Source organism: Lepidochelys olivacea, assembly GCF_965140295.1.
Source record: "Lepidochelys olivacea isolate rLepOli2 genome assembly, chromosome: 20".
Lineage (NCBI taxonomy): Eukaryota > Metazoa > Chordata > Testudines > Cheloniidae > Lepidochelys > Lepidochelys olivacea.
Genome location: NC_140430.1, coordinates 20432927 through 20451452, shown reverse-complemented (window position 1 = coordinate 20451452; position 18526 = coordinate 20432927). Strand labels below are relative to the sequence as shown.

The 18526-nt window shown below is 49.3% G+C and overlaps 1 protein-coding gene across 8 annotated transcripts in view; it reads left to right on the top strand.

The window, feature by feature from the left end:
• Positions 1-17935, top strand: part of SMARCA4 (SWI/SNF related BAF chromatin remodeling complex subunit ATPase 4) — a 57504-nt gene extending 39569 nt beyond the window's left edge. For 2 of the 8 annotated variants that reach the window (XM_084609816.1, XM_084609814.1), the window contains exons 20-36: positions 271-513; positions 1391-1504; positions 2627-2734; positions 4093-4179; positions 5735-5781; positions 5979-6145; positions 7018-7181; positions 8362-8589; positions 8808-8906; positions 9172-9249; positions 10489-10716; positions 12023-12276; positions 13726-13834; positions 15697-15798; positions 16215-16347; positions 17055-17194; positions 17443-17935. In XM_084609816.1, the coding sequence (XP_084465942.1) occupies positions 271-513; positions 1391-1504; positions 2627-2734; positions 4093-4179; positions 5735-5781; positions 5979-6145; positions 7018-7181; positions 8362-8589; positions 8808-8906; positions 9172-9249; positions 10489-10716; positions 12023-12276; positions 13726-13834; positions 15697-15798; positions 16215-16347; positions 17055-17194; positions 17443-17475 (2334 nt within the window). In that variant the 3' untranslated portion in view covers positions 17476-17935. The remainder of the gene's footprint in view (positions 1-270; positions 514-1390; positions 1505-2626; positions 2735-4092; positions 4180-5734; positions 5782-5978; positions 6146-7017; positions 7182-8361; positions 8590-8807; positions 8907-9171; positions 9250-10488; positions 10717-12022; positions 12277-13725; positions 13835-15696; positions 15799-16214; positions 16348-17054; positions 17195-17442) is intronic. The other 6 variants (XM_084609817.1, XM_084609815.1, XM_084609818.1 and 3 more) reach the window with 6 other exon arrangements.
• The last annotated feature ends 591 nt before the right edge of the window (positions 17936-18526 follow it).

The following is an 18526-nucleotide window of genomic DNA, read 5'->3' as shown; positions in this document are numbered from 1 at the left end:
ATCAACTGTCTCAGTTCTCTGTACCACAGGCAAAGAAAGGGCTCATGAATGGCAGCACTTTCCCAGCAGCAGCCTGAATGGAACTTGACTAGGTTTTTACAGTCCTACTCAGTTCTGATCGGTCTCTGGTGGTGGCTCCCTGCTGGGCAGGCATATCTGCATGGATGGTTAAGACTCTGTGATTCTCCTGCGTCTGAGGACATGAATGTAGCTGCTGTGCTTATGGAAGGTGGGATTCCCACAGTGTCTGTTGTGATTCCGTCTCTACAGATTCGCTGGAAGTACATGATTGTTGATGAAGGTCACAGAATGAAGAATCACCACTGTAAGCTAACCCAAGTCCTCAACACACACTACGTAGCTCCGCGTCGTTTGCTGCTGACAGGAACTCCACTACAGAATAAGCTGCCAGAGCTGTGGGCTCTACTCAATTTCCTCCTTCCCACCATCTTCAAGAGCTGTAGCACATTTGAGCAGTGGTTTAATGCTCCATTTGCCATGACTGGAGAGAAGGTAGGTATGGAAGTAGCCGTCTGGCAGCAGTTGAGTTTGGACAGTCTTGTGTTAATATAAGGCACCAAATCACTGGATATCCACAGTATTTGGTTGTAATTAGTTTCCAGCTGTTAACTGGTATGCTAGCTCAGCGGTCTCCATCTTAGACCATTTGCTAATTAGGGGAGGGGTATTGTCTTCATTCAGAGTTTAATTTCTGGGACATGACAGCAGAGAAAGTGAGTTTGAGCTGTACGGGATAAAACAGAGACTGATGATAAGCAAATGCTGGAATAAGGGCAAGGTATCTTTCAGTCATAGACCTCCAGCCATCCCAGCAAGGCGCTGCCTTGGTTCTTGTCAAAATGGATTCTCAGATTGCACAGAATCCTCAAGGCTTTTAAGTGAACTGGTTATATTCATTCAAAACACCTTTCTTAAAGTGCAGTGACTGGGGACGTGAATACCAAGTAATAAAACAGCACAGGGTTTGAACCTTTAGAGTTTTCAGTACAGAAACCCCAGACTTGGACAGCAGCATAAGCAAGTTTGCAGTTTTGAGAGTTGTGTGGCTGCTCAAAACTGTAAGTCATCAGTTGCACAGTTTATGGAGGAAATCTTTAGGCCTTATTTCTATTCCCAGCTCTGCTACTGGCCTGCTGGGTGATCTTGGGCAAGTCACTTGCCCTCTCTGAGTCTGTTTTTCCATCTGTAGAATGGAGATAATTGTGACCTTCTTTGCAAAGCGCTTTGAGATCTACTGGGAATGGGCTAGACAAGAGCCGGGGCGGGGTGGGGGGGTTGTTGGGATCTTGCAGTATTTAGTGAAAAATGTTGAGGGGGGAGAGACTCAAGTTATTTTAACCTTTTTGTATTTCTTGGGTGGAAAAAATAGGTGGATTTGAATGAAGAAGAAACTATTCTGATTATCCGTCGTTTGCACAAAGTGCTGCGTCCCTTCCTGCTAAGGCGGTTAAAGAAGGAGGTGGAAGCACAGCTGCCTGAAAAGGTAAAGCTCGTAAGGAAGATGCAGACCCCCATACCCTCCAGGCTTCCTGGATGCATTTTTGGAAGAAGTTCTTTAGTCAAACACAAGTTATTGTGCTCAATACAGGGGGAGTGGAGTGAAATTCCCTGGTCTATGTGGTTATACAGGCGATCAGACTAGATCTAATAGTTCCTTCTGGCCTAAACAATCCTGTGATTCTAAAATCTATGAACTATGCTGCACTTAAATAGGGTTTTATTTGTTTTATGTTGCATCCCTGCTGTAAGTTTGTCATGTAGCTGAAGTGAGAGACTATAAGAGAAGCTGTGACCTCTCCTGAGGAAAGTGGGGAAAGCCCCAAGATTTGAGCATGTACAATGGGACAGGAGGAAGTAGTGAAAAATGCTCTAGACGGCGCTCCTGCCCTGGCCCATGAGTGGGGGATGAGCTAGTTGAACTAACCCATTTATTCTTTTTTAACTTGCATATAGTTGTCAGTTAAGCTGCCTGCTATTTGCTCCAGCATTTGACACCTGCTTCCATGTTGTCTTCACTAAAGGCTTTTGCTTTTTATGGTTTCTCTTTCTTCACTCCAGTGCTGTTGGAAAGGTCTTTTCTGTGGAAGCCAAATTTAGTTTTCTTTCTAGGAACTGCTGCAATTATACGGTATTTTGCAGCTTTTCATCTTGCTATTCTCATCCCAATGGCCTATGCTAGCCGGAGGAGAACAAACCAGATTGGTGGCTTAACTCTCTAGCACTGAGGTCGTAGGGCTCAAAGTGGGGAAGATGGGAGAACAGTGGTGGATGTTCGTGCCCCACAGTGACTTGTATGCCCATTCTGCCACTCCTGGGCCAGCAGCATCATAAAGACACCACACTGAGCCCTCTGGTTAAAGAGTATCTCATCAGCACTCTGGCCAGCTTGAGAACAGTGCTAATTGGTTGGGAAATAAGTCACAGTTCAGTGGTTGGCAGAGAGCTCGGAGCAGTACAGCAAAGTGTGTGTGTGGGGGGGGGGGGGTGCAGAGCTACAAGCCAGTGATGGAGGGGGCGGGGGAATGAGATGTTTTGGGAGCATGCAGAGAATCATGGAGGGTTGGTTACTATTGTTTGTGATGTTAAACTCTCCTCTGCTTTCCAGGTGGAGTATGTGATCAAGTGTGACATGTCAGCATTACAGAGGGTGCTGTATAGACACATGCAGGCCAAGGGAGTGCTGCTCACTGATGGCTCGGAGAAGGATAAAAAGGTGTGGCAATAGGGCCCTGATTTGTTCCTCACTCTCCCTGCATTTACATGCAGCAGGGCTGAAGAGCATTTCATGTACAGGGGCCTGTTTCCAAACTGGATTTTTTTCCATGCTGTCTGCCAGTCACGTTGCTGTTACGGTTTTAAGGGGACATTTTTTGTGGAGTTAAGCATTCAAATCCCCTTCACTTTCATAGGTGCCTAACTGCTCTTTGTGCTTTGGGAAATCCCCTTAATGCATTTGGCGCTGGCTCCCTGGAAACTGAGGCCTGATCTAGACCTAAAGCTTAGATCGACATAGTTGCGGTGCTCGGGGATGTGAAAAATCCACACCTCTGAGGCTGGTGTAGCCGCAGCTCGGTCAGCGGAAGAAAGCTTCAGTCAACTTAGCGACCATCGCGCGGGGAGGTGGAGTTCCTACAGCAACCAAAAACCCCGTCTGTCACCGTTGTCTGCCTGCACTACAGGGTTAAAGCGGTGTCACTATGACACCACAGCTGTGCCACCATAGTACCTGTAGTGTAGGCCTGGCCTTAAAGCCCCGGTGCACAGAATGGGTGCAGCAGGAACTGAGGCAGTGCGGGCTTCCTCCACATAACCATGACCTGAGCCTGTGCGTGCCTCTCCCAAGACTGCCCAAAAGGGCACCATGAGGGATGATGCTGTGCTGTGGATAACCGTCTGTCAGGAATTTCACAGAGAGCACTGAGAGCTTGTTTCACACATGCCACTCAACAGCTATCCGATGGCGGCAGCAGCAGGTTGGGCCAGGTTTAAAATGAACTGAAGGTGAAGTGTCCACTTTTCCAGTATGCATCCTCTGAGCCGCCCTTTATTCCTTGGATTGCGGAAGAGGATTTTAAGGTTTCTCCTTAACACCTTGAAGTTCAGCTTTCTGAGCAATGTGTTACACTGATTGATTGTTGTCTCGCTGTTCTGGGCAGCTTTCACAGCAGTGGGGCTGGGGGACTTGGCCTTGCTAGTGTATGGAGGAGGTTTTGGAGTCATTAATTGGGTTCTCTCCTAAAGTGGCAGCTCTGATACTAGATCTGTGTGACATTCACTTTTGAAAACTGAGTGAAGATGCATCCCATGTCCCATCCATGCTATAACAGCCGTTCACTGTCTTCAGTGTTCTGCACACATAGTTAGCTACTAAAGCTAACGTGATCAGCCTCGAATAATTCCATCTTTGTCCTCAGTTGCACCCATCTGCTTTCTCTCATGTGATATTTTACATTTTGCCAAGAGTGTAGAATGCCATGATAGCAAGGGGGGTGGAGCAGATCCTCCGCTTTCTCTTTCACGGCTTTAATGTGTGCTTGGACATATTTGTAAATTTTGTCTTTATTCACACAGGGCAAAGGTGGTACAAAAACCCTGATGAACACCATCATGCAGCTGAGGAAGATCTGTAACCATCCGTACATGTTTCAGCACATAGAGGTAATGTTGTATTTTTGTATCAGTGTTGCCTAGAGGCTCCTATGAGGATCTAGGTGCCTTAGTGCACAGATCCACTTTTCTGTAAAATGGGTAATATATGAACTAAGCTGTGCTTGGATGCTGTGGGGTAAATTTTCAGGGCAGCACTGTGTAACGTTCCTGTGTCTCATCTTAAAATGTTTCCCTGTAGCATCCAACGTTGGTTTAAACCTATTCAGACATGAAGTGTTCAATGAAGTGATATCAATTAAAAATGGTAAAATCAAGGCTCCTTGTCAAGCTAATCCCTTTGGATGCAGTCTGTCCTCAGAGACAACAAAACAAGTGTTCCACTAGTGAATCAGTGCTCCAACTTGCTCCTTGGGATCATCTTTTAACCTCAAGTGACCCCAGACAGATGCTTTAAAATTACTTTATTCCTACACATCCTTTCCAAGCCTTCATACAGCAATTGGATATCTTATAAATGGCAATAGGTTAATTCATAATTAGACCGCTTTCCAACCGAAGAATAAAATGGCTAATACCAAACTTGACACACACTTCTGCGGTAAGAACATCTGCCACAAGGCTAACCCAAAATATGTTGGTGTTACACTGGACCAGAGTTTGACCTTTCAACAACACCTCGAGAATGTCAGGTCTTGTGTCGCACTTATCAGAAAATTGGCCAGAACATCATGGGGCTCCAGTCCATGGACCCTATGAACTGCAACAATTGCCTTGGTATATTGTGCAGCTAAATGCTGTGCACCAGTGTGGTCTTACAGCAGTCATGCTAAACTCCTTGACACTCAATAACGCTATACGCATAGTGTCAGGGACGCTCAAATCGACTCCAGTCGACTGGCTCCTGGTCCTATCGCATATCCAGCCTCTACAGATTAGAAGAGCTCCTCAGACATCTTGTTTTCTCAACCATGTCAGTGCAAATGCAGGGATTCTGCTGCATGATGACCTGCAGAACCCACCAAAGACAAGATTTAAAATCCCACAATCCTCTATGGAACCACATCAAGACCCTTATGTCAGCTGTGACGCTGAGGCTCACATGGAGTGAGAATCACATGGAGTGTTTCAACTGCTCTAAACAAACAGCTTGTTGTTGACCCTGCCAAGGAACCACCAGGTTTTGATTTTATGTCGGAAAGACTGGTGCAGATTGAATTGCATCAGGACATCTCATGGGAGACTTGGACAAACCCTCTTTAAATGGAAAATGAGGCAAACACTTGCATGTGACTGTGGTCACCAGGCACAAATGATGGAGCACATCATATCTGAGTGTCCCCTTTGTTCCTTGGCCAGGAGCCTGAAGGACATTCACCAGCTCACTGCTGTGGCAATGTGCTGGCTATCTAACCTAGAAATACACTTGTAGTTGTTGCTATCCACCCAAGCCATATGAAAGCAGAAGAAGATTAGACGTATTTGACCTGATGATCAGTTTTCTATCAGGGCAATTCCAAGAGTTTGTTGGATTTATTGGACATTTGTGTTTGTATAGAAGAATGTGGTGCAATCAGTGTGACAGTGTTTCTGTTTTTGTTTGCAGGAATCCTTTTCAGAGCACTTAGGTTTCACTGGAGGTATTGTACAGGGGTAAGTTGAATGCTTTTGAGCTTTACAAAGGAGGATATTTGTAGTTTAAGTGTGGTGTGGTTTATCAATGAAGAATTACTTGGATTAGGTCAGTGTATTAATGTAACAAGCACTGGTAGCTCTCATTTGCTTGCGAGGGTGATGCATTTTTGTAGCATCAGATTCTCACCTATTGCCAATCCTCTCTGGTGAACTAGACTAGACCTGTACCGAGCATCTGGCAAATTTGAGCTCCTAGACAGGATTCTTCCCAAACTACGAGCCACCAACCACAAGGTGCTGCTGTTCTGTCAGATGACCTCACTCATGACCATCATGGAAGACTACTTTGCATACCGTGGCTTCAAATACCTCAGGCTGGATGGTGAGTTTAACTGGTAACAGAGAGACACTCAATCTCCGCCTGAATGCTCTGCTTTGGCAATATCAGTAGGCTAAATCCTACGTGTGTAGATAACGAATGATCAAATAACAAACCTCCTTTTAATCCTCATCACCACGCAATGTGCTTTGCAGCACATGTGGGAAACATGCATGAAACTAACAGCCATTCATAAAAATAGACAACCGAATTATCGTAACCAATCGCATCATGTACTAACTCTTGGTAAAGCTGGTGGGATTACACTGTTGCAACCTTTTCATTGCACACTTGCTTCTGGACGTGTTTCTCCTTTAACCTATGATTGGGAAAAAGGATTAACAGCGTTGCACGTACCTTACGCTTTTTTCTTGTAAGGTTAGTTTAGGGAGGTGGTTCACTGCTAATCCAGTTACCACTTTCCACCTCCTTTAAATTGGTGAAAGTCTCACCTCCAGGAAGAGCCCTGTTCTGTAGTCTGACATGGCGCATAGGCCTTGTGTTGTCTCTTGGAATTTCAGCCAGCATCAACAACTTTCTTCTGGATATTTGTAACCTGCTATCTTTGATACATTGGTCACCTTACATTACATTTTATATCCTGGAAGATCCCAAAGGGCTTTCCGACCTGACACACAGACTGCATGCACAGACCTCAATTTGCCATCATGATTACTGATTTTGGGTGCTACGATATTAGGGGTGCCCAATGTGGACCACCTCCAAGGGGCCTGGTTTTCAGAGGGTGTAGGTGCTCAACACTTTCCAAGTAAGGTGGAACCCCTCTTTGCTCTGTGGAGTTCTGAGTCCATGTTAAATAGAAAACTTTGCAGGGGAGGTAAATAGTAACCTCTCTCTTCTCCCTGGGCTTCTAGGAACCACTAAAGCTGAAGACCGTGGCATGTTGCTGAAGACCTTCAATGAGCCAGGCTCGGAATATTTCATTTTCCTGCTGAGCACTCGGGCCGGAGGGCTGGGACTGAACTTACAGTCTGCAGATACTGTGATTATTTTTGACAGTGACTGGAATCCGCACCAGGTAAAAAACCCTACAGAATTGATGGGAATCCCAGTACGGGGTTGTGTGGTTGTCTCTCCGTGTGTACATGAGACACGAGTCTTGCGTTCCCCAAATAACAAGAGGAAGGACTAGTGTGTCCCTCTCCTAGGGCTTGGATGAACTGAATGCCTGTAATGCTAGTTTAACCTCCTCCTAAGGATCTAAGAATGTGTCTGCACTATAGAGTGTGTTCTTAACGTTGGTTAAAAGAGCAGTGGGGGTTCAGCAAGCTGGTTTTTAACTCTGGTTAGCAGCTGGAATTCATCCTCAGACTGTCTCACGGGCTTTCACTCGAGAGGTTAGTGTTAGCAAGGTTGCCATGTTTTCTCTGCTATTAGTTAGCTAAGCAGAGTTGAGAACACTTTTTTTTTTTTTTTTTTCTTTTTTGGCAGTGTAGACATAAAACATAAAGTGCCCCATTGCACTAGGTGCTGACTGCACCACGGCCTGCATCACTGCTTTTCTCTTCCTGCATCCCCAGCACTTGTTTCTTGCCGTGGTCTTTGCAACCCCACGCTGTGACCTTGAGCCGCAGGTGCAGCCCAGAACCTAACACAAGCATCTGTTCATGCGCTGCCCGTCTCCTGGTTGTCTCTGCTCCGACAGGCAGGGTGCGCTGGCATACAGTGGGAGAGCCTCTTGTGGCTGATCATAATTATCCTTAACTATGCTAATTAACATGATTAACAGTTAGCACTGGTAGTGACTGAGGTTAAAGGTCCCCCTATCCCACCCACACCACGTGTCATATGAAGACACTGAAGCCTGCTGCTATCCTCTTATTCCCCCTTCCCCGGTGGTTCACCAGTGCTAGTAAGAATCCACGCATAGACACTCAGCTCTGTCCGGGAGGGCAAGTTTTAGGAGGCCGAGTAGACGAGCACTTTTGCTAGAGTTTGCTGTAATAGCTAGGCACAGTGGCCTGTATTTTCTAAAGTGCGTTGAATCACCAAGTAAAAGAGCAGTCAGCAAAACAAACTGTTTCGATTAATTACACTTCCCCAGCGGATGTAACGGAATCCTCTGGAGTCGTTGAGGGCCTCTAGGTAGCTCTGCGAGGCATGTATACTTTTCCTATGATGTGTTTAAAGGCTCAAATATTTACCTGGGAAAGAGTGAGGTTTAAATTACTCTGCAAACAACGTGCTCCCCTCTTCAGGATTTGCAGGCACAGGACCGAGCGCACCGTATCGGGCAGCAGAATGAGGTGCGCGTGCTCCGCCTCTGCACCGTGAACAGCGTGGAGGAGAAGATCCTGGCTGCAGCCAAGTACAAGCTGAACGTTGATCAGAAGGTCATCCAGGCTGGCATGTTTGACCAGAAATCCTCCAGCCATGAGCGGAGAGCTTTCCTCCAGGCTATCCTAGAGCACGAGGAGCAGGATGAGGTAAGGGGCGGTGCAGGTCACCCTCCCTCTACTGCAGAGCGTGAATGGTGAACGCGTGGCTGGCGCTTGCTCCGTTGCTCTGTGTCCCCGAGGCCAAGGGCATGTGGGCTGGAAGGAAGGAGCATGAACACTTGTTTCTCTTTGGAAGTGAACTGTAGTGTCGGTGAAAGGTGCCGGATTGACAGCCCTGGAGACTGAAGCCCTCTATTTATCCACAGAACAGATACAGCACGGGCAGCGGCAGTGGCAGTGCAAGCTTCCCCCACACTGCCTCAACCCTGTGCCTGAACCCTGACTTGGAGGAACCACCTCTAAAGGTGAGAGGGGTAGTTCAGTCTCCATGCCCAGGCAATCCTTGGCCCCGCTGCTGAGACTGCCAGCAAAGGCGCCGGCTCTGGTGGCGGTCTCCTGCGATGTGGATGCCTGTGTCCACTCGACACGGGACTGAGACCACCCAAACTCGTTTCGCATGGGCGGCCGAACAGGCGTCGGATGGTAGCAATGCTCGGTGTTCGGTTCCCAGGGTACGAACTGCCGCGCCGTCGTCTCTCGCCCTTAAGCCAGGCGTTTGAAATCTTGCAGGAAGAAGATGAAGTTCCCGACGACGAAACAGTCAACCAGATGATTGCCCGTCATGAGGAGGAATTTGACCTTTTTATGGTGAGCTTGGCAGAGGCCGTGGAAGAGAACCGAGCCTGTCCCTCTTCCGGGTAACACAGGCAATGCCATTTCTGATGGAGTTGAGCTCGTTATGTTTGAACAAACATCCCCTTGAGTAAGGACTAGGGGTCTAGTGGTTAGAGCAGCGGGAACGGAGTCAGGGCTCCTGGGTTCTATTCCTGGTGCTGGAAAGGGAGCAGGGTCTAAAAGTTTGAGCAGGCTCTGCCCCTGCCTTTGATGTCCTTGGCTTTCCCTAGATGGATGTAATGGGGAAAAATACTTACCGTAACGTGCTACTGAAGTATGTTGGTGAAGTGCGTTGAGATCTTCAGATGAAAGGCAGTAGGACAAGCAAAATATTTATTAAGCCAGGAGATCTATAGAATGTTCCATGTGACTCAGAGTACAAAAGACTCCTTTAGAAAATGACGCTCCTTCAGCAATACTTTTTAATGCCGACACATGTGTGGAGGAGGAGGCTTGCCCATGTCTGCCCCACGCTTGCCTGTCAGATGTGCTATGCTCTTGTGAGCCTGGGTAAGCTGATAATAGGGTGATGAGCTAGTAATGCTGATGGACGCTATAACCGCGCACTAACAATGCACCGTAGGGGAGAATCCAGCTTTAGCGAAGACAGTTGGCTGAGATGACCCCCAGTAATCGCTCTTGTCTGCCTCCAGTTCCAGTGATCTCTTCTCGTACCTTGTCCTTCATAGTGGTTAGTCTCATGCCAGCTAATATGCTCCCGCAGCGCTTAACCTGATGTACCTGTTGAGCTGTAGTGAGTCAGTAGGTATTTAAATAATTGTTAAACAAACCCCTTGAACTCCACAACACACTGCATTCCTGCTGTATCCCTCCCCCTGCATAGCTTCCCAAGGGCCTTGCGCTCAAAGATGGCAGAACGGCACTGCCATGGCTCCTGCGTGACCGAGAGAGTCACCAGGGAGCACCCCTTCCTGGAGGCCACATGCTGCACTGCAGCATTCCTTGCTCCTTGGTAACTGCTGGATGCCTGGGCCAGTTGGATATTTCCAAAGCCGAGATCAGTCACGTCCTGGTCCATCTGGGGTCAGCTGCATGACCCACAACGTCTGCTATAGAGATGACCTGCCTCAACTAAACAGCACCTAAATGGGCCAGCTAACTCCCTGATAGATGCATTCAGGCAATGGCTGCAGACCCTTCTGTCGCTGTGCCAGCGGTCCCCCCCACCCCAGCAAACACCTCTTATTTTAGCGCATGGACCTGGACCGCAGGCGGGAGGAGGCACGTAACCCAAAGCGAAAGCCACGTCTAATGGAAGAGGATGAGCTGCCATCCTGGATTATTAAGGATGATGCTGAAGTGGAGAGGCTCACGTGTGAGGAGGAGGAGGAGAAGATGTTTGGGCGAGGGTCACGTCACCGTAAGGAGGTGGACTACAGTGACTCGCTTACCGAGAAGCAGTGGCTCAAGGTATACATGGTACAGCATCGTTCTCCAATGGCCTTCTCAAATCTATGCTTCTACTGTGTTTTTGTCTATGTGCTAAAGAAAATACCCAGTACTGGAGGCTCTGATGGTGCATACCTTAAAATAAGCCTGCTTTGGATGTGTGGCTGAGTCCCCCAGCATCCTTCATTACCAATTGGAGGAAAATCGCCTCTTACCCAAATCTCCACAAAGGGTTTTGAGCAGCATGAATCAGTCATACTGATACATGTTATGCTATTGACCCATTCACTTATTACCAAACATTTGTTGCTTTAGGGTCTGTTTCTATTTCGCCACCTGATGCTGGTACTGGGTATTTGAAAAACTCACCTCACCCCATCACAGGGCTCTAGAGGGGTTTAAACAGTTGAAGCCATGCCATAGCTGACTACTACTTTAACAGCTGTCGAGCCTCCCAGGTAGAATGCACCCGATGGGCAGCTGAGTGCCTGCCGGATTCTGGGTAGCCATGAGGCTAATTCTGCTGAAGGGGGTGTTTATGGGCAGCAGGGAGAGGGAGGCTGCAGCAGCTCAAGAATTCATGTTAATTATTTCAAGTCTGGGATCTTAAGAGCTTTTCTTGAGCAGGAGGCTAGAGATGATGTTTTAGCTGTAGAGAATAGAATTACCCCCTCTTCCTTCTGTGGAGGTTAACCCTTGAGAGACCCTTTGCTTTCCTCCAATATCCCTCCAGTAAATACATTTTTCATCTTAAAATACCTCCGTGTTCAACTAAAAATCTCCCCTACATCTGGCATTTTCCTACTTTGAATTTAAACTTAGGGCCATTAGAGACTGCCTGATCAGCTGGGTGTAACGAGCAGAAGGCCGGTCTCTAGAGGCCTTCCATTCTTGGGAGGAAAAGCCCCAAACCATGCATGTGGTTCAGATGCACTCAGCAGGGCAGAGATGCTTTAGCCCATTACCAAGGAGCAACCACTTTAAAAAAAATGCTGGAGCATTAGCATGTGTTGCCAACCCAGGGGCCTTGCCCATATGGCTAAATTGGAAGGGGTCCCAATATGGAGAAGGTTACCATATGAAAAAATCTGAGAACCCCTTTTCTGTAACAGCCTGAACTACCGTCTCCGGTTGGGAGGAGGTCTGCCCACAAGCAAGGGGCAGCCCATAGAGCGCCCGCCCCAGTGGGCAGGACACCCTGGTCAGTAGTGCAGCAAATTAAAGCCTCGTATAAATGGCCATGCTTAGCGTTTCACAGGCCGCTCCCTTGCCCTTTCTTTGCATCTTTGCCCAGCAGTCTTGGTGCTAGCGGCCGCTCTGTTGCTCCCCTCCATAGGCTATAGAGGAGGGCACGCTGGAGGAGATCGAGGAGGAGGTTCGTCAGAAGAAATCTTCCCGCAAACGCAAGCGAGATGTTGACGTTGGCTCTGCCACCCCGACTACCAGCACCCGGAGCCGGGACAAAGACGATGATAGCAAAAAGCAGAAAAAGCGCGGCAGGCCTCCCGCCGAAAAGCTCTCCCCAAACCCCCCCAACCTCACCAAAAAAATGAAGAAGATCGTGGATGCTGTGATTAAATATAAGGACAGGTAAGAGAAGCAAGGGATGAGCACTCTCCTCAGAACTCCTGCATAGGGTCTGCTTTTCTGTCTTTTTAACCGCCAGTGCGCACAAACGTCTGGGGAGGAACAGCCAAATCCTAGTCCCTGGCTGGGCAGTCTTGGCATAAACCCACAGCACTTCTGACTTAAAATGGGAATAATTCTTACTCCCCTCCCAGGGAGTGGCTGATGTTTGCAAAGCCCTCTGAAGGCGAAGTCCACAGAGTACTGGCAGTTTCTAACTCACGGGCCAGAGGAATGTCTTGCCTGTGGGTGTTCTGTAGGCTGCTGTGTAACCTAGCAGAGATCGTGCCATGCAGTTAAGGCAATGAAAGGAGGGTGGACCCGTATGCATGTTGTGTAAGCTTTGGGAGTCAGGCTGTGATTGCTTCATTCCACCCAGTTTGTGCCTGCTTCACAGGCAAACTGCAGCAAGGGACAAATCCAGCTCTTGTCCCATTTCTCTCCAGTGATCAGCTGATCTGCTAGGTCCTTCTTAGGATCTTCCATCTAAGCGTGAAATGTCATGCTGTTGGCAGCTTCTGGTCGAGAACTGCAGCAGCCCCGCTGTTGCGTGCTGTGCATGACTGCTGGGGCACGGCTGGAGAGCACTTGTGGCCCTGGGGTGCTCTTCTGGCTAGCGCAGTAGGCAGTTTCCAGTATTGCTGTTTTCTAATAGAGGGTTGCAGTTCAGGCATCAACCGTACAGAGCAGAAGTTAAACACGTGGTCTGTGTGAATCAGTTTGAAAAGATCAAATTATTTCCTGTGGGATTTTCCAGGCTCTTTTATTTGGCCAGCGAACAAATAGTTTTTTTCTATCCTCTACTTTTGATTAATTGACTCACAGCCGGAAAAAGTTCCCTGGATCGAGGGAAGTATTAAATGTCTCAGCTCAACATGCTAAGTGGGTTTTGAACCATTGTGACTGGCCAGCGCATTAGAGCACAACCTGGAAGAAGCATAGCTGAGTTGACGCCTGGTTTGCTTAGAAGCTCTGGTGCTCTCCCCACCCCATGTCTTAGGAGCCTTTTAAGAAAAATCCAAGTTTTTCTCTGCCCTATTCCAAACAGACCACTGCTTTTCCTCACCGTACTTTAATGAACCACTGGATTTTGTGCAGTGGCAAAAAAAAAAGATCAAGAGACCAGGGCCAGCTTTCAGAGTTGTAATGAAAGTGCTGACAGGCTCTTGCTGTAGTACCCATTAGGCAACACAGTAACCCTGCCAGCTTCTTGGCTAGCATAATGGATTGTCCGTCCTTCAGCGCTGAGCAGGCCTCCGTGCTAAAGGAGGGACGTTTTCCTGCCTGCGCGGTGGCAGTGTGTCGTGTGATTTTGGAAGCAGTTCTGCGTGGCAGGCTGGAAGTTGCTGTCCTGGCGAGAGGGGAGGGGGATTGATTCGGTCTTTGATCTTGTATTTCTTCCTTGTTTTGTAGTAGTAGTGGACGCCAGCTTAGCGAAGTCTTCATCCAGCTGCCTTCTCGCAAGGAGCTCCCGGAGTACTATGAGCTCATCCGCAAGCCAGTGGATTTCAAAAAAATAAAGGTAACCCTGCCCGCCCTCAGTGGATGCTTGAGGTACCAGGCAGCACTCTTACATCACATCCTTGATTTGTGTCTTCACTGTGATTTAATGCCGCTCAGTGCATCCGAAACAGCCCAGCCCCGGCCCTCTTCCTGTCCTGTGGCACAACCATTGCTGTCCTGTCACTCCCTGTTCTCCCCTCCAGGCCCAGCCCAACTCCCTCCCTGCATCTCTACCTGGTTGCTCCCTACATGCCCACTGTTCCCTGGTCTCCACTCAAACTTCTCCATCTTTGCTTGTTCCTGGGCCCACCCTGAAGCTGGGGTCAGCCAAATCTCCCTTACCAAGTGCTGTCATTCTCCACCATTAAACGCCTTCTGAGAGCTCCTGGCGGTGAGACGAAGTGAGGGGCTATACAGCCGCCAGCCCACTGTGTCGTGACGCTCTGCCTCGAGCGCCCTCCTGCCTTTAGCTCTACAGAGCAAGGACTCCTCTAGTCAGGTCTTGTGTTAGCTGGACAGCCGTGCTGCCAAGTGATTTGGGCCAGCCCCCTCAAGAGAAGTGGCTAAATGGGACCCGCTAATTGTCTCCCCCCACTTATTGGTGTGTTCCAGGAGCTGTGCTTCCCACCAATCCCCTCTCACTGGAGAGCCTCCTCCACTGGCACATTTTGCAGCTCGCTGCATCCTTGGATGCACCGAACTGGAGTCCGGTTGGGCCGGGGAGATAATGGAGGCATTCAGCCTTCTGTTCTCTATTGGTTCTTATCCTGGCCTCATCACTGTCGTGTCTGAGCCCCCACCAGACACGCGTTAAGCAAGGCAGTTCACCCTCCCCCAGCATTGACTGGTGCAGAGGAATAAATGAAAATGGAGGCCGACAGGCATGCACAGAACTGGGGCTTGAGTCTGGGAGCAGGATTCTAGGCAGTTAAAAAAAAAAACAGCCCAGGGAGAAAGTGCAAACACCCTCCTCCTTAACAGCAGGTTAGACAAACCCCTGTCAGGGATGGTCTAGATAATACTTAGTCCTGCCACGAGTGCAGGAGACTGGACTAAATGACCTTTCGCGGTCCCTTCCAGTCCTATGATTCTTGGCACTCTGTCCTTGTGTTCCTCCCTCCACCTTCTCAGTGACACCTCCAAAACTGCCCAATGCTGCTGCTCCTGACCTCTCCTCCTCCCTCCTGTCCCTGGGCTCCACCCAAATTTGTGCCGACTGCTCCCTGCCTCTCCTTCCCCTGCTCACACCTGCAGATCCGCATTAGCCAAGCACCTTCTCTCTGCTTGCCACACCTGTTCTCACAAGGCCTGTCCCACGGGGCCCCACCTGGCTGCCTTTGTGGCTTGTGGCACCTGTAGGGTGCGGACCTCTTTCTTGATGGTGCAATTCTGTGTGCTAAATACCAGTGTGTGGGGGGAGATTTCCTTCATGGTCCCAGCTATCAGTGCCTCTGCAGCTGGCTGTGATGACAGCCACTCACCTGACTGCGTGTAAGGTGCTGCAGCTGGGTTGGGAGCAGCACTGCTTATTTCAGGCTGTCGATTTGAGGGTTCGCACCACCCTGCCAGAGGCTGCCTGTAGTTCCATGGCACAGGCCATGCAGGTGCATTGGGGAGGGCTGGGAACAAAGCCCCAAGGGGCACACAGCCTAAAGGTGTAAGAGAGCAAACTGAGGTGTGCGGTCTTCCTTGAGCTTGCTGGAGCCGTGCACTTGGCCTGTGCTAATTGTGAGGCCATTCTAGGTGATGTGGAAGGCAGCATTGGGCAGCCCGCAAGGGAGCTGTTAGGGTGGAGCCCAAGGAGTGGGAGCAGCAGGGCAGCACCAGGCGTTGAATCGCTGGCCATGTTTGAGGTGACACTGACCTTTGCCCCTTTCTCAGGAACGCATCCGCAACCACAAGTACCGCAGCCTGAATGACCTGGAGAAGGATGTCATGCTGCTGTGTCAGAACGCACAAACCTTTAATCTGGAAGGCTCTCTGGTAAGGAACTTCCTCCCCACTGCCAGGGCTCAAGAGGGGGCACCGCCCTTACCTGGCCAGCGATCCTCCCTCTCTCGACCCAGGGTGTGATTGGGACTAAACACCCCTTTTTTAGGATGTACTTAGAATCCCATTAAATCCTGCCAGCCAGTTAGATTGCAAGATGACCAGCCATTTCTTCCTAATAAAAGATGAAAAGCTGATCCGGTTAAAGCTGGATTATTCCTAAGCACGGCAAATGCTTAATACCCAGGCTTTGGCGTGAGCGGGCATGTTAGATTAAGCAGGCGTTGCGTTGTGTGAAAGAGCACCAAGACTCTGGCACCCTGAGCAGGGAATGGATTGGGAGAGCCACAGCTCTCTCCAGAAGGTAACCTACCCTGACTCACCCTGGCCACTGTGGCCTCTTCCTCTAGATCTACGAAGACTCGATAGTGCTGCAGTCTGTCTTCACCAGCGTGAGGCAGAAAATTGAGAAAGAGGAAGACAGTGAAGGTGAGGAGAGTGAGGAGGAGGAGGAAGGAGAAGAGGAAGGATCTGAATCCGAGTGTGAGTACTCTTCTGCTGCTGCCTCTGCTAAGCAGGAGTGTGTGCATGTGTGGGTGTCTGCCCTATTCAGCTGTCCTGTGTGCGTTGGAGACCAGCTCGAAAGCTAACTGTAAGGCCGCGGACCCTGCCCTCTCCTCTCTTCTCCAGGACAGGACTGAGGCACATTGGCAGGGCACTGTGGCTGGGGGAAGCTCACACTGCCCTGCCTGTGTTCTCTCTGTTCTGGGGCAGGGAGAGGACTGCAGGCGCCAGGGCTGCCTTGAAGGAAAGGAAATGCATGTCGGTTCTCTGCATGGGGAACGTAACTCCTCCCACTTGCTTTCTAGGCCATAGCTGCTCAACCAGGTAGGTCTGGAGATTTCCAGCGGCAGCTGAGTTAAAGGACAACATGAAACTTACTAGGGATGCAGCTGGGGGGTGGGGGGGAGAGTTCGATGAAAGACCAGATGCTCTGAAAGTACGGGGAAGTGACGAGGTACAGTGTTGCATTTGTCTGTGTTTTAGATGGCAGCTGTTGGAAGGTAAGCAGAAGGCACCACTGTCGCCCTGAGGTGGAAAGCATTCTAGAAGTGCCACGTACTTACTATGTCTGTGTTAGAACAGGACAGGTCTAATTTGCAGCGGAAGCTTTGTTGCTATGTGGGAGTGCCAAGCCTTAACCTGTGCAATTGTTCAGACTCTCTGCCTCTCCTTGTACTTCCCCGCAGCTCGCTCCGTCAAGGTGAAGATCAAGCTGGGCAGAAAGGAGAAAGCACAAGACCGGCTAAAGGGTCGCAGGCGCACCAGCCGCGGCTCCCGGGCCAAGCCAGTGGTTAGTGACGACGATAGTGAAGAGGAGCAGGAAGAGGTAAATGCAGGAGCTCAGTTCTCCACTCCAGGTTGCTGCTAGTGTAACCTTGTATGGTGGTTGGCTTGGTGTTTGCAGAGTACCTGAGATGGGGCTATAGCGGGAGTGGGAGGAGCCCTCTTTAAAAAGCAAGGACTGGGAGGACTCAGGAAGGCTGATGGGATTAAACTGTCCCTAAGCACTCAGCCCTGCCACTGGAATGTCTCCACTCTGATCTCTCCCCCTGTCCATTTCGTCTTTTCTTCCAGGATCGCTCGGGAAGTGGCACCGAAGATGATTAAGCAACATTCCATGGCCCAGACCACCAGAGCCGACCTTTCCAAAGCGGACGTGCTGCATCCCTTTAGCTCTAACGGGTAGCAACAAATGTAGTATCAGACTTCAGTAAACTGTATAAAACTCTTCCATATTTATACTGCAGAGAAGATGTAGGACTGTTTGTGTCTTGCCTTGTCCTGACATCAGTAGCGTTTGTTACAGCATTAACTGTTTAAGAGAATTATGAATCGGGGAACACGTGATATCTATTTTTTCTTTTTATGGCAGTACTGTTTCAGTTGCAGTATTGAATCACTGTAGTTTTAAACTGTGGATGCATGTGTGTAGCAGTCCACTCCTAGTACTGTATTTTATTAAACCGGTCAAACTGCCAGCTGCCCGCTAGTTGACAAGGGTGGCGGCGGTGACTGTGTGTGTCAATGTCACTGGATTTCAAACAGTAATAAATTAAACAGAATGTTACTTTTTTTTCTCGCTGGGTCGTTTTTCTGGCTCACTGAAAATGTGTGTTCAGTTAATTAGGCCCCACAACCCCCCTTCCAACTGCTGCCTGATCTGGCCTTCAGCTGGTTCCCTCCCTCCCCCTCACCCCGCCCCCCAAGAAATGCTGAGGCTGACCCCGTGGCTGGCTCTTGGCTCGGCAGTTGTAGCAGCAGGGCTGCATCAAGACCTTCTGCCTCTCTCTACTCACTGTAGTGACCGTCTTGTAAGAGTACACATTAGCTCCCCCAGCATAGCAAGCCCCAGTGACCCACCCGGATTGTAAGGGGTGGTACAGCCCAGGCCTTGGGTCCATGAGCCAGATTAGATCTAGAATTAAGCAGTGCTGTCTCTGCAGCATCCCGCTGGCCTGCTGCACTCACCCCAATATCCACAACTGACATCTGGATAAACCGATCAGCTGGACAGCGGTTTATATTTGAATTTGTCATCTGCCGTCAGGGCTGACACCATCTCTTTGGGATGAAAGCAGCCAGCTCACGCCCCTGAGTTAGTCCCGCTGGCAGACTCCACTGCATCAATTTACATTTGAGTCCGCCATGGAAGGGATTC